The sequence below is a fragment of the Pteropus vampyrus genome, unplaced genomic scaffold, assembly GCF_000151845.1.
Source record: "Pteropus vampyrus isolate Shadow unplaced genomic scaffold, Pvam_2.0 Scaffold42, whole genome shotgun sequence".
In the NCBI taxonomy this organism is placed as follows: Eukaryota; Metazoa; Chordata; class Mammalia; order Chiroptera; family Pteropodidae; genus Pteropus; species Pteropus vampyrus.
Genome location: NW_011888823.1, coordinates 6575111 through 6590024, shown reverse-complemented (window position 1 = coordinate 6590024; position 14914 = coordinate 6575111). Strand labels below are relative to the sequence as shown.

Genomic DNA, 14914 nt, shown 5'->3' with positions numbered 1-14914 from the left:
GATGATCAATTGGGCAAGAGACTAAATTTTGCCAGGGAGCACACGTCATTTACTCTCACATCTACCAGGAGCCAGTTCTACCACCTTAGAAAACGTGCCACTTATGGACACTTGGTTTTAGACATTCTCTTCACACCTACAATGAGACTGGGAGTACAAGAAACAAATTCCTATTTTCATCTCATCTGACCCTTTATCAAAAAAGAGGAAAAAATGAACCATCCTTCCATGCACTCAAACACCTACTAATTCACTCTACAAATGAAATGTGGGCACAGACTGTTAGGCACGTGGCAGGGCCTAGGAGAGCAGGCGTGATCCCTGGTACATAGGCTGTACGATCGAATGAGAAGATAATAAGAAACAGAAATACTACTACTTAAGTTCTGTGATTGGGAGGAAGCACTAACTACACACAAAGGAATCAGGACAGGTCGCCAAAAGGAAATGGTATCGAAGATAAAACTTCGAAAATGAGAAACTGGCCACCAAAAATGAGTATGGAAATAAAAATTGAGAAAGGCTGGTGCAAAAGATGTGTGAAGGAAAGGCAGACAACAAGAACTGTGGAAAGACAAGGCTGAAGAGGTAAGTAGAGCCAGACTGTTCAGAGCCTACAAATCATGTTTTGAAATTTGACTTTTATTTTCAAAACCTTAAGAGATGCCAATGAAGTGTTTTAAGCAAATAAGTGCTCTGGCCAGACTTGTAATTTTTGAAAGCCCTTGGGCTGCAACATGAAAAGTAACCTGAAAAGAAGACCAGTTAGGAAATGGTGAAGCCAATCAGGTGAACGAACAACTATTATAAAAGAAAACAGAAAGCAAAAGATACAGAAAATACTTAAGCATCATGACCAATAGTCTGGAAAAGGAATAACGATGTTTAAAATTAAAAACAGCTACACAATTATACCCTAGATTAAATCAACCCCTGCCATTGCCCTGTAATTGCCTTACTATCCTTTATCCAACATCATTCCCAACTTCTTAACCAAATAAACCCTCCTTCCCCACTGTTCTAACTATATCAACCAGCTGTCCAGAATGGTAGCCACCTGACATATACGGTTATTTAAATTAAAATAAAATATATGTTAAACGTTAGTTCCTCAATAGCAACAGATAGCTAGTGGCTACTGAGAAACCAGCACTCAGTAGACTTCCCTTACTGCAAAAAGGCCTGTGGAACAGTGTTGGGCTTTAGATATACTTAAGTCTGCCATGTTACTAGGTAAGCCTATTTAAAACAACACATCTATCTGAGAAGGCACCTGTGAAGGTAGACTCACTCACTGTCTCATGCCCACATCTTATATATTAATAACCTTCGGTGTAGTGAAGAATTATGGTTACAAACCACAAGACAGGCTCTATGTTTTGGCTCATTAATCCTCACTACGCTCCAAAGAAATAGAAAAGCAGCAGGCATCACCCATGTTTTATAGGTGAGGACACCAAGGCACAGAAATTAACCTGCCTGAGGCTATAAAGTCAATAATGGAGTCACAAATAAAAGTTGGATTCCCTAACGCCCTGACCAGTGCCCTATTCATTAAAGTAGTCATGGCTGATTTAAGGACCTAAGAATAGAAACTATTCAGTTTCACCTGACCCTTGGAACAATTTACTTTATCAAATGGCTTGCTATACCCACAGCAGGGACATATTTGTTAGGTCCGTAGATATACATGGACCTAATGTAATGTGTGTGATGTAAAAAAGCAGAAAAATTAAAAAAAAAAAAAAAATATATATATATATATATATATATATATATATATATATATATATATATATATATATATATATATGTATCCCCTGAGTTTGCCTCAATTATCTTATCACATATGATAGGAAATTAAACACACTTACTAAAAAGGATATTAAACACACTTACTAAAACTAACAGCATCAAGGTATAGTACATTCCTCCATTATTAATCTGTTTTTCAATTGTGTTATAGGGTTACCTATAAAAAATTACAACCTAAAAAAAAAAAAAATTTATTACCTAGAAGCTCTGCATTTTGTAATTCTTATTTGCCTCTGTAATCAGAGTAAGGCTGACTTTTTGTGTGGCTCTTTCCAAATCTACAGAAGCAATAGGGATGCAGAGAGGCAATTCTTGCGTTTTTATTTCAACTACCTTATTAACTGAAAAGAGTAAGATCATATATAAGGAGACATGAACTAAGTTACAGATTAAAGCTATAAAATCCACTATAGCATTTGCTTGACACTCTTTACAATAACAATTTTAAAATTCAGCCACCAGCATTCACTAATGCTTCTCTGTGCCCTGATATTGCAAAATAATTTACCCAGAGCTTCATTTGAATGATGTGAAAAATCTAAGAAATAATTTGACTGCCCTAACATTTGAATTCTTATATATTTTAACTGCTGTTATACTAAATATGCAGAAAAACACAGAAAAGGAATGGCATATTTAAGAATCCTCAAGTATTGGAGAGCACATAAGTTATTTCTACATTTCTAGTTCTTTTCTTAATAAGTATGAATTAATCTACAGAAAATAAAAATTAACTGGATTTGTCCAGAAAGTCAAAGCTTTCAAAATAAATCTGACAACTATGTATGAATTAAAAGAGCATATCTCCCTCAAATATGTGAGTATCATAAAGGAAAAGGGCATCAATGCTGATGTTAAATCCAGAACGGTCACATCTAACTCCAGTTGTGAAAAAGAAGAGAGCCATCAACTTGAATAATAAAGTCTCTGCTTCATCATAGACCTTGATTCAGGAGTAAAAGTCAATGAAAAAGTTTCTACACTGAACTACTTACACAGCGTTCCTGGAGGCTCCATAGGAAAGTAACAACTTGACTATATCCATGTGCCCATTCTTGGCTGCATCGTGGAGTGGTGAGTCGTTCTGATACCCAGTGGTGTTCACCAATGCCTTGTGCTGGAGCAGCAATTCCACTACCTTCAGGTGCCCATGACTGCAGGCCTCATGCTAATTAAGTAAAAAGAAAAGGAGTAAGAAGCGTGATGAGGAAGAACAATAGATAATATCATAAAATCATCCTTTAGAAAAATAAATGTGAACCTTAGTAATTGGTTCTTACCTAAAAGTCATACAGACCGTTAGTTGTTGATAGAGTAAAAGCCACTATTATAATCTTTGTGATATGATACATGGTGATCAAGATCAATGAAATTCACGGATTCATCTGAGCCTTGCATCAAGTGCTCTTTGTTTAGAAGAAAATATAGCTTAAAGCAATTATAGCTATTAAATTGTTCTATAATAAGAAATTTAAAAGAAGAAAAAAAATTTAGAAAGTATTTAACCAGATTGTGCATAAAATTCGGAATTCTCCAAGGCTGAATAGAATTCACTAAATCAGGTGCTTAGCCATAAGCTAAGTAGTTCACTAGCATATATATATAACCACTCAATAAAGCAAATATCCCAGAATGAGTATGTATAAGACAAGTCTTTCTTATTTGCTGAAGCTACAGATTACTGTATGGCTGGTGTCAATGATAACTGAAATAACAGAGTAGGTGTTCAAAAAGAACTTACTGAATGAATGTCATAACTGGTAATAATGAAATATTCAAAGATGTCTCACATGCAAATCTTTCCTTATGTCTAATGAGCTGCTGACAATGCCACCCTGCTGTATTCTAAAGTCTCTGGTATGTTGTATTTTTTAAATGCATCTACTCAACTCATAATAGGTAATACCACACTTTACATTTGTAGGTTTATTTCAAGGAGAAAGGAATCCAAATTAGACATCAGGTCCTCAAAATCACTCACCAACTTTTACTATAATTTGCCTTAGTGGCTTAAAAAAAAGTTAACCTTTCTTTGAAAACGTTAGCCAGGCCTGTATGTAGAGTCCAAACAAAAAAGACTCTGATCCAGACCAAATCCTCCCAGCTTAAAATTTGGCAAGAAGTTATTATTTACAACTTTAAACCTTTTTAATACCTGGCCTAATGAGCATCTCCCAATTCCTGTGAATTTCCAGTCCACGGGATAAGGGAATCCACCTCATCTGCTGACATGTCCCTGGCTGCATTCAAATCATATACTTACTAAAATAATAAGTCTATATGGCATGTGTTCCCATGTATTTGTGCCATTGTTTTCCCAGACTATTCTTCATACTGCATTTTAGTAATAATAAGCAAAAACTTTTAAAAATGATTAATGAAGCAAAGACTTCTACCACCTCTATATATTTGGACAGGGGACATAAGTGAGGCTGTGAGAGATCCTCAGGTAGAATCACTGACTTGTGATACATCCCTAACCAGTTCCTCTGACCTCTCTTTGCTCCACTAAATGTTTCCAATGACATGCAGTGCTGCAGAATGAAGTCATTTGCCGGTTGTGGCAGTTAACCTCTCTGTATATTTGCTAAATTCAGCAATATGGTATAACTGGCTTCCTAATTCTAAAGGTAGTCAGTCAAAAGGTAGCTCACTTCATACCTGTCACAATTGAAAAACTATATGAAAAAATAACCATATTCTCTTATTTGGTGAAAAATATAAATTCTTCAGATTAAGAAGAGTGTATATATGGCAGAGGATGATATATAGACAACTACATAACTATAAACTATAGTAACTATAAAACATAAAGAGAATGGAATGGGAATAAAAAACAAAGAGAAAACTACCAATGGTGTCCATCCAGCATGGTCTTTAACGTTTGGGTCGCTTCCATTTTGTAAAAGGTATTCAACAGAAGGTACGTCGCCCTAGTACAACAAAATAAAAAAATAAAAAGAAATTAAAAATCATCAAGGAAAAAAATTATTGAGATTTTTAAAAGATTCTGCTTCAAGTTAAAATAAAACTTAAATTCTTTCTCTTATGCCTATTGCTCATGAATTAATAAATAAGATATATATGTATGAACTGTTCTGAGGTCATGGAAATCATATGGTCCATCCTTGAATACAGAGTACAAAATCTCTGCTATTAGCAACCCATACCAATATTCATTTCAAAATACCAAATAAAGGACACTAGCCAAAGATCATTTGATCATAATAAAGTTTTTAGAGTCATCATTTTATTTGTGAAAAATATCCTTTTGAACATACATGAAAATGATTTCTGAGTACTGTTTAAAACAAAATTAAAGCTAAGAGAGCTGCTCAGTGAAACCAACGTTAAAACTGCCAAAAACTGCTGTCTTACGGGCTGTTACTCTATTTATCCTTAATATACTTAGTTTATATTTATCTTATTTGCTCAAAGATATTTTTTCCAGGCAGAAGCAAGGCTTATTTTCTCCAAAAATAACTAACGGAGCTTTCTCTGAAAAAGGCTGAATAAAAAATAAATTATCTTTGACAAGTTACTTATGACCATGTCGTGTTTTGTGAAGCACTTCTTTAGGGAGAATGAAATCTCTTTCCTACTCCCAGCCCTGACACTCTTTTGAAATGACTTTTTTTCCTACTGGTTGATAATGTAGAAGTCCCCTCAATACAGTAATATCTGCTTTTGTTTGTTTGTTTGGGGCTACCTTTCAAATCCAGCATATCTTATGATGGCAGCTTACCTAGTGTTCTAAAAACCAAATCCACATGCGACATATATTTTTTATGTTCCTAAATTAACAAAATCACTTTAAATATCCCATGGACCTAAAAAATAAGCATTATGTGTTTCAAATCAAAAGCTCTAGTTTAAATAAAAAACACTTTCCACAGTTCCTGAGGGGTGCAAATTCCAGACCTCTAGTACGAGTTAACATGTATTTAGCAGCTTTTGCTCTATATTCAAGCCAGTTCCAAATGAGCTCAGGAACATCTGTCAAGACATAATTTTGAATTTTTAAAAACAATCCCATGAATATTGGGGCAGATGAACTACCAGAACCACACATATTCCCAACCTTCAACATGAAAATAAACATAAAATGTATCCAAAAACACTTCTTGAAAATTTCTTCATTCTAATTCTACATGGTAATCACAAAATCATATTCACCTCAAGAAGCCCATAAAATAATATGAACACCATTGTGGAATGGAAGAGTCGCATGGGAACAGTCGTCATATAGGAACAGAGTGACAATTTAGAGACTGAAAGCAGAATCTCATAAGGTTGCTAGACTGGTATTCTTTCATATCATCTCTTCATATAATCAAAGATGTCTTCTGTTAACATTCTACTCCTAGACTTCTCTGAAATGTATAGTTGATTTGCAAACTGCTTACTTTTTATACCCAATCTGCTTTCCCTTTCCTAGTACTTAAAAGTTTGTCATATTTTCATCCTACTTTATGTAAATTTAATGGCATGCACATAAATAAAATTATGATAATTAGATAGAATCCATAGTAACTGAGCTTGAACCAATATAAGATTTCCAAAAAATAAATTAACTTCTGCTTCTGATTTCTTTAAATTACTTTCTTCTGTAATAGAATATTTTCTAAGTAATAAGCACTCACGTTTAGATTCCTCACAACTTAAAAAAAATTGAGATATTTTTAAACCGCAGCAAGAAACAAAAATTATCTAAGGAAAGCATTTACCAAGGCTTATAAGAAATTTTAAATGGATTTGGTTATTTTGAAGTAAATAAGGAAGCAAGTACATCACACTGAATTTTCTTATTGCTAAGCTTTCATTTAAAGGAAAGATTCTTCACACATATGTATATACTATAACAATATAAATTAACTTTCCAAAAACACACACACACACCTTTTTCCTTATTATAAAGGTTAACATTTCCAAAATTTTAACAAACATCTTTATAAAAATAGTACAAAACATTTCAATTAGCACAATAATGACTAGTTACCCCAAATGGTTAAGCTTTTCCACACAAATGAACTGACCAAGTATCTTAAACTTCTCCTTTTAGCAACTAGGTGTCATTAAAAAATATATATCATCTCGAATGGAGTTCTAAAATATATTAAATACTTCCTTGGCTTCTTAGTCAGTTTACTGAATAAACTAATTTCACAGATGATTCTGACAACCTAGTCACTGTGACAATAAATTACTGGTATTCCGAAGGTGGTGGGTGACAGAAGGAAAAAGGAATACTGATTCTGAGAGGCATTCTAGAAATTAAAATCTTGAAAATATCACTGATGCCAGTTTGTTTTTGAGTCCTTTGTTTCTTTTTCAGGAAGCTAGTATGAAGGACACGTAATAATGTGACTTTACACACAATATAACAAGACTGCCTTAAAGATAATGAATTACAAAGTCAAACTCTGAAGGAGAATCCTCATGAGGGATTTTCTCTCTACCCAGAAGATCCTCGTTACCTTTGTTATGTTAAGCACGTCATGCCCTGTAAGGTGCCCTCTAAATATTATCTATTATGTCTGCATAACAAATATATCATATGACATGCCAACTTCGAGCCATTCTTGGTATTTCATAATATGTTTGCTACTGTAGCATAAATTATGAGTAATCATTACCACTTTAAGAATCTGTACTAGAGAACTTTGGGGAGGTTTTTCCCAGCCCCAACAAATTATCCAACATAGGTGACATTATAGAGTAATAAATCAAAATTTTCTCTATGTCTAGAGGAATGTCAAATACTAACGTATGTTTTTTCCATTAAATCAGAAAAATAAACAATATAAGTGTTTACCCTAGTTTCTACTTAGGCATAAGGCTTTTTCATAAAATCTCTCATTAATAACAATGTTCTCAGCAGCAATTTATCCACAGGTGACATATATGTTCAAATAGAAACACAGGGAATAAAGAGCCTAATGGATCTCAACTTATGTTCTGGTTAAATAAGAATATTCACAACATCCCAAACATTGTATGCATGAATATTCTGTTTGAAATTCTATAATGTAATATAAGTATAAATAAGGTATTCAGGAATAATCCTGTGTAGAATTTGCATTTAAAAGGTGTTGAATGTCCAAAAACTAGTTGGCTGACCAATACGTCCATGCTCCTGAGGGAAAGAGGATTTGAGAATTGACAGTCCAAACAGTATCTGCTGATGATACAGTAACTGACTACATTCAGGCAGCCTGAATATTTAGGTAGTTTGAATATTTAATAAGAATCTTCTACTGCCAAGATAAATAACAGATACTTTATTTTACATTAACCTAGAATTCCCACTTCTAGGAATTTATCCTAAAGATATACCTGCTTACAATGAAACAAAGATTGCTTACTGTCATACTGTTTATAAAAGCAAATGAGTGGAAAACAGGTATTCATCAGTAAGAAACTAGTTAAATAAAAAAAAATTCATGGAAACTATGCCACTATAAAAATGTACAAAATAGGGGTAAAGAGGGTTAAATATTTGGAGGCAGAAACAAATTTAACTTTGGGTGGTGAACACACAATGCAATATACAGATGACATACTATTGAACTGTACACTTGAAACATTTGATTTTATTAATCAGTGTTACCTCAATAAGTTTAATTAAAAAAATAAAGTTCATAGAAAAAAATGTACAGACTGTACAGAAAGTTGTGTACTAATATGGAAAACATTTGCTTATATTTGCATAAAGAAATTAACAAAAAATACATAAGAAAATTTAAAAAGTGGGATGGGCTTTTAGAGTAGTTGGGACAGAAATGGGAGTGAGGCTTTCAATTTTAATTTTTATTTGTGAAATGTAAAGTTATTACTCATATTTTGAAATTAAATTTTAAAGAAGGAACATACTCTGGATAACCACAAAATCTAATTGAGGAGTCATATAATAAACAGAAAGCTAAATAATCTAAGTGCAAACAAAATAATGTCCACCGCAGAGAAGAAACTAAATCTGGGAATTCTTAAAAAGACTTATTAAGAAGGTAGGATATGAGCTATATTTTGAAAGTTAGGTACAAAGGACCAGAAGGGAAAAGGGAAGGAAAGGAAAGAATATGAGGCAGAAAAAACAACATGTGAAAGTATTGGTAGCAATGACTGTATCTGAATAATTCAGAAGGTGAAAGTTCCTGTCTTAGGATTCTACTGTGGCTTTTCTCCATGGCCTACGCCAAGGGTAGGTAGACAATGGCCAGATATCTGACTTTGAATGTAAAGTTTTAATGGTTTACATAGTGTCTATGGATGCTTTTGCACTAGGACGGCAGAATTGAATAGTTGTTATAGAGGCTATTTGGTCTGCAAAGCTGAAAATACTTACTCTAATTGCCCCTTTAAGAGTTTGCCAAACCATGACCTAGACTCTAGGTCCTAGACAGCCTCATTAATAAAGATAAATTAGTTGTATTGTTAAAAGAAAAATTCTCTATCAATGTAAGCAGATGCTTACCTGGTAGTCTGAAAATAATTCCCAGAAAGCAAAATGTAGAAACTAAAGCAGCTTACATTCTTACGTATATTCAGAAAAATTAACAAAAAATAATTATTATGCTAGCTACTTATGTCAATAAAGCATTAATAACGTGTTAAGATTTATAACAGCTGATGTGTATATATATTATATATATGTTATATATAACAAAGAGACAAAAATACAATCTGATTTTTAAATCATGCTTTGCAAAAATCAAACTAAAATGTAACTAGAGCCAACTCTGAAAATTTAAATTGTCCAAAGTATATGCAATCCCTAGCTGCAGGTTCCCTCCACTTGCATCAGATATAGAGTATTTTACATTCATCATTTACTGGACGATAAAGCAAGGGAAAAAAAATAAAATAAAACACTAACAGCTGGGAGAAATTCTCTTTCCCAACGCAAATATAAAGGAGTCCCTAAACTCAGTGTCTACTTTGTGTTCTTCCTGGATGCTTTATGTTGCTCACCAGCCTCATGTTCAGGGGCATCCATGAGGTTTTTTCCAGACCTCCCAAAGTCCTTTATCCATGCAAAGGACCTAAGGATTTCCCAATGAATTTACTGAAAAATCATAAAAGCTATCCTAATTTAGTACTAAGCTCTCCCATATCATATCTTCCTAACACTTGCATGAAATCACAGATCTCAGTCTATAAAGCTGTGGTGCTGACTATTCCTCTTTATGTGTAGTAGCTGGGTCAATTTCAAACATTAACCACTGCAAGCACACCCCATGCTCCACAAACTAGCCAGATTCCAGAAACAAACACTGCCACACCCCAAGTGTTGAGGCAATAAATAAAGAGAATCAAGCTGGCTGTAGGTCACAAAGAAGCTCCTTTTGCAGTGAACCATAGGAAGTCATTTCTCACAGTCAATTTCCAGGTCACTGGAGAAACATACAGATCACATCTTTCAAACTTCCAAATTCTGGCAGTGCCCCTAGGAGTGTCATACATACAGAAGCTCGCCGCCTGTCACGTTGCCCCTACCTCTTTTGCAAGGTAAAGACATGTTGCCAGCAGTAACTTGGCAACTGTCTATATTCATAGAGCATGAGAAGAATGGGTTAAAAAAAAAAGGTGAAAACTAAACAAAACCATTATGGAATAGACAAAAACAAAAGCACTTCCTTAAGTACAAGCAAAAAAAGTGAAATATTGGTTTTCTCCTGCAAGATCATGTTCCTCAGGCCCAGTGGCTATAGCTTCGAGGCGGGGATGCGGTCCCCATGCATTTTACTTCTCTGGTTCAATCTTTAAAAGTATCTCATCTGTGGCACACTAATTATCCTAGTAATCTCATTCTTCACAAAACCTAAAGAAATTGTTTTAGACTTGATACCATTTGGAAATTATATTTCAAAGTAAGCTTCATACCTTAATTGAAGCAATATGGAGCAAGGTCTCTCCTCTATGATTTCTTTTCATGGCCATAAGGCTATTGGGCAACAGTTTCACAGCTGAGGGGCTGGACATCATTCGCCTGTAACTTGGACTATTCAGTGTAGAAGGTGGTATACCTGGTGAAGGGCTAATGGAGTCATCTAATATATCACTGGTTTTCCTCCTTAATGGGCCACCAACTTCAACTTTGCTTGAAGGTGGCAAAGAACAGCCAGGCAATGATGTGTTTTCCGATAGCACTGTTTGCTTAACAAAATGTCCACTGGTGCTGGGAATGCTGCTTCTGCATCTCTTAGAACTGGGATTGGGGAGTCTCCTGCGAAGCCCACGTTTTCCTTTACGACCTAAGGGCACGGATTTCTTAGATGGAAGACAATTCTCACAGCGATTCTTCTCAGGAGTCACTACTTTGTTCTTGCTCTTAATTTCTGGAGACTCTATTTGCTCAGCCAATGGTAAAGAGATTTCAGTTACGCTTCCAAAACATTCAGAATCTGCTACAGAACCACTTGCTAGCAAGTCTATTTCACCATTTATCTGAGGACTAGCAATAACAGATGGCTGGCTACAGAAAGATACCAGCTTTTCCTTAAATTCCTCTTTGGAGTCAAGTTCACCATCTTTTTTGTCTGCCTCTAAATTCCATTCTTGGTTGACTTGAGCTAAAGTTTTCTTTTTGTGCTTTTTCCCAGATCTCGTGGAAGCCTTTTTACCTCGCGCAGAGACATCTACTGGAGGACTTGTAGAAACATATTCATACATTGAGGCCTGCTGAGCATTTTGTTCATTTACAATTTGAGGCTGGGTTTGCACTGAAATTTTACTCACAACATATCTGACCTTCTTACTTCGAGGACTAAACCACATTTTTATTGAATTCTTCTTATTTTCTGCATCATTAAATGAACTTTTCCTAGATGTATCTTCTTTTAAATCTGAAAGAAAAAAGGAAAAGAAATATGTTACATGAACTTAATCTTTCCCATCTTGAGCTCCCAAAGAATTCTGTTTACAGTTCTCCTAAAATGTATCACCTTTTATTTGTGTACCTCCTCTCCCTTCCTAGACTATGAACTCCGTGAGCATGGGTATTCTCTTATCCAACAAATATTTACAGAACCCTACTTCAGTCCCGACAGAGTTCTAGGGACTAGAGATATAGCAGAGATCAAACCAGGGAACTTATATTTCTGGGTATAGACAGAATATACAAATAAATAAGTAGAACTTACAGTATGCTGGTGGTGATAAGCACCATGGAGAAAATACACATTAACGAACTAAATTAATTAATAGGCAGATATAGATTTAAATGCAGTAGTCAAAAAATTAAGACTTGTTAACTGATGCTTAATTTTTTTTAAAAAACTTTTGAAAATCAATCAATATAATTCACTATACCAACAAATTAAAGGAAAACCATGTGATTTTCTCAACAGATACAGAAAGAAACATTTGACAAAATCCAATATCCATTCATGATTTTAAAAAAGAATCAGCAAATTAAGGACAGAAGAGAACTTGTTCAACCTGATGAAGTACCATCTACAAAAATACACACAGCTTGTAAAATGTTTAAAGCAGAAAGACTGGAACTACTTAGTTGATTGACTATATAGACTATCCCAAAAAATATTTTTTAAAAAAGTGACTTTAACAGGGTCATAAAATACAAGGTTGATATATCAAGTTCAACTGTATTCCTATATACTAACCAGGAATAAATGTAAACTAAAATTTTTTTTTTAATTCAGTACCATTTATAATAGTACCAAAAATACATAAAATAATTAAATATAAATCTAGCCAAATATGTACAAGTGGTTTGCTAAAAATTACAAAACATTTATGAAAAAAATGCTATACAAATGGAAAGACATACCATGTTAATGAATAAGAAAACAATACTGTTAAGATGTCAGTTCTCCCCACTAGATCTACAGACCATAACATAATCCCAGTGAAAATTCCGGCAGGTTTTTTGGTAAAAACAGACAAGATAATTCTGAAATTTACATAGACAAACAAAGGAACTATAATGTGGAAAGACAAAAGACTTAGAACAGCAACAAAATACTGAACAACAAAGTTGGAGAACTCACACTACCTGATTTCAATTTACTTCAGACAAAATAAATCTACGGGACTAAAGATAATAGTTACAACTCCTTAGGTGCCATCTAATATAACCTCAAGCTATGTAAACCAAAAACTAATGAGAATGAATGAACTATATAACTACATACTCAAATATACTCTGGAGCAAAAGAAGCCCAATACAAAAAGAGGGCATAAAAACAGCTAAAATGTATATAATGTGTTAAGTCAGAATAGTGATGATCCCAATGGGGACAGAAGGCAGTGACTGGAAATGGGCAACAAGAGGGGCTTCTAGTGTACTGTTTATTCTTCAGAATGAGTTCGATTTGTGAAAATTCATTGCGCTATACAGTTATGAAGTGTACATTATATTTTAAAAAGAACTTTCTAGAAAAAATATTTGTAATTTGGAATTAAAATACGAAGATTCAGTAGAGTTTAAACAAAGAAAATAATCATTGTCCCTAAGTAGACAGGTATACCATTTTGTGGGTGAATATTCTTGTATGAACCACCTTTAAGCTTTAGCTAAGATTACCAAGAAAAGCATCTCTGAGGAGCTTGCTTTGAGTTGAGATCTAAGTGACAAAAGGAAAGCAGCCATGTAAAGATCTAGGAAAGCATTCCCCAAGTAGAAGGAAGAGCAAAGTGTCAAGGTCCTAGGATGGGAAGGAGTTTAGCATATTCAATGGATAGAAAGCCAGTGTGGCTTTGAAGAAGAGGCAGAAAATAGAAATGAAGTCAGACAGGTGAGCAGAAGCATTCTGTAAAGAGCCCAGTCTCAGGGTTTTTTTTTGCCAGTATTCCTCATTTCACCAACCTCTGAAGTGGAAGGGCTTGAGACTTCTCTATTTGCAGTCACTCTCTTGGTAATTGTATAATATATAGAGGCCCCCAGCTTTTTTGACAACCAGGGACAGGTGCTCCTATGAGAATCTAATGCCTGATGATCTCAGGTGGAGCTCAAGTGGTGACGCTAGCGCTGGGGAGCAGCTGCAAATACAGATGAAGTTTCCCTCTAGCCCGCCACTCACCTCCTGTTGTGCTGCCCCGTTCTTAATAGGCCAGGGTCCAGTTCGCAGCCCAGGGGTTGGGGATCCCCAATATATACTGCTATCTATATATCTACTGACAGCTCCAAATGTATATGTGCAGCCCAGACCTCTACCCTGAACTGCAAACTCCTACTTAACAGCTCTACCTGCACATCTACTCCTAATAACCATCTCACATGAACATGACCCAAACTGAGCTCCTGATCCACATCTTCCCAAATCTGCTTCTCCAACAGTTCTTCCCATCTAGGTAAATGAAACACCTATCAGTCCATTTGCTTAGGAAATAAATCTTAAGGTCAAACTTGTTCTGCTATCTCACAAAATGCAAGTCCTATCAGTTTTACTTGCAAATACATCCAAAATCTGACCACTCTTTACTACCTCCACTTCTGCTGCCATGGTGTAAGACACCATTGTTTCTCGCTATGTTATTAGGAAAGCCTCCAAAGTCATCTCCCTGATTCCTTGCCTCATCACCCATGTCTATTCTCAACACTGCAGTGATTCTTTTATGGTTGTTCAGATCATGTCACTAAAACCCTCCAGTCACTAAAAATGTTCCAACTTGAATAAATAAAAACCGAATTCTTAGTAGTTGTCTGCAAGGCCAGAAAGAACCTGATCCTCCATGACCTTCCCGATCTCATCTCCTGTTCTCTCCTTACTCACCATTCCAGCCACTGGGCCTCCTTGTTGTTTCTCAAACACACCAAGCATGCTTCTGCCCCTGAACTTTCACCCTTGCTGACCTTTGCCTGGAGAACTCTCCCCCCAAAACCTGTATGCTTCACTCACTCACCAACTTCAGGTCATAGTTCAAATGTCACATTTCCCTGACACTCTATTTAAACTTACAAACCCTCATCCCCCTACTCATTTTACTTATGTTTTTGTATCTTGTCTGAATCTTCCCATCAGAATATAAGCTCTATAAGGGCAAAATTTGTGTCTCTACCCTGCCATAGTCCAGTGCCTACACAGTGTCTAGCACATAGCAAATGCTCAATTAATATTTACTGAAAGAATGAATG

General features: G+C 35.1%; 1 protein-coding gene across 1 annotated transcript in view; it reads right to left on the bottom strand.

The window, feature by feature from the left end:
- Window positions 1-14914, bottom strand: part of BARD1 (BRCA1 associated RING domain 1) — a 72881-nt gene that overhangs the window by 28370 nt on the left and 29597 nt on the right. The window contains exons 4-6 of the mRNA XM_011358646.2: window positions 10699-11660; window positions 4668-4748; window positions 2811-2983 (exon numbers count right to left, since the gene is read on the bottom strand). Of these exons, the coding sequence (XP_011356948.1) occupies window positions 2811-2983; window positions 4668-4748; window positions 10699-11660 (1216 nt within the window). The remainder of the gene's footprint in view (window positions 1-2810; window positions 2984-4667; window positions 4749-10698; window positions 11661-14914) is intronic.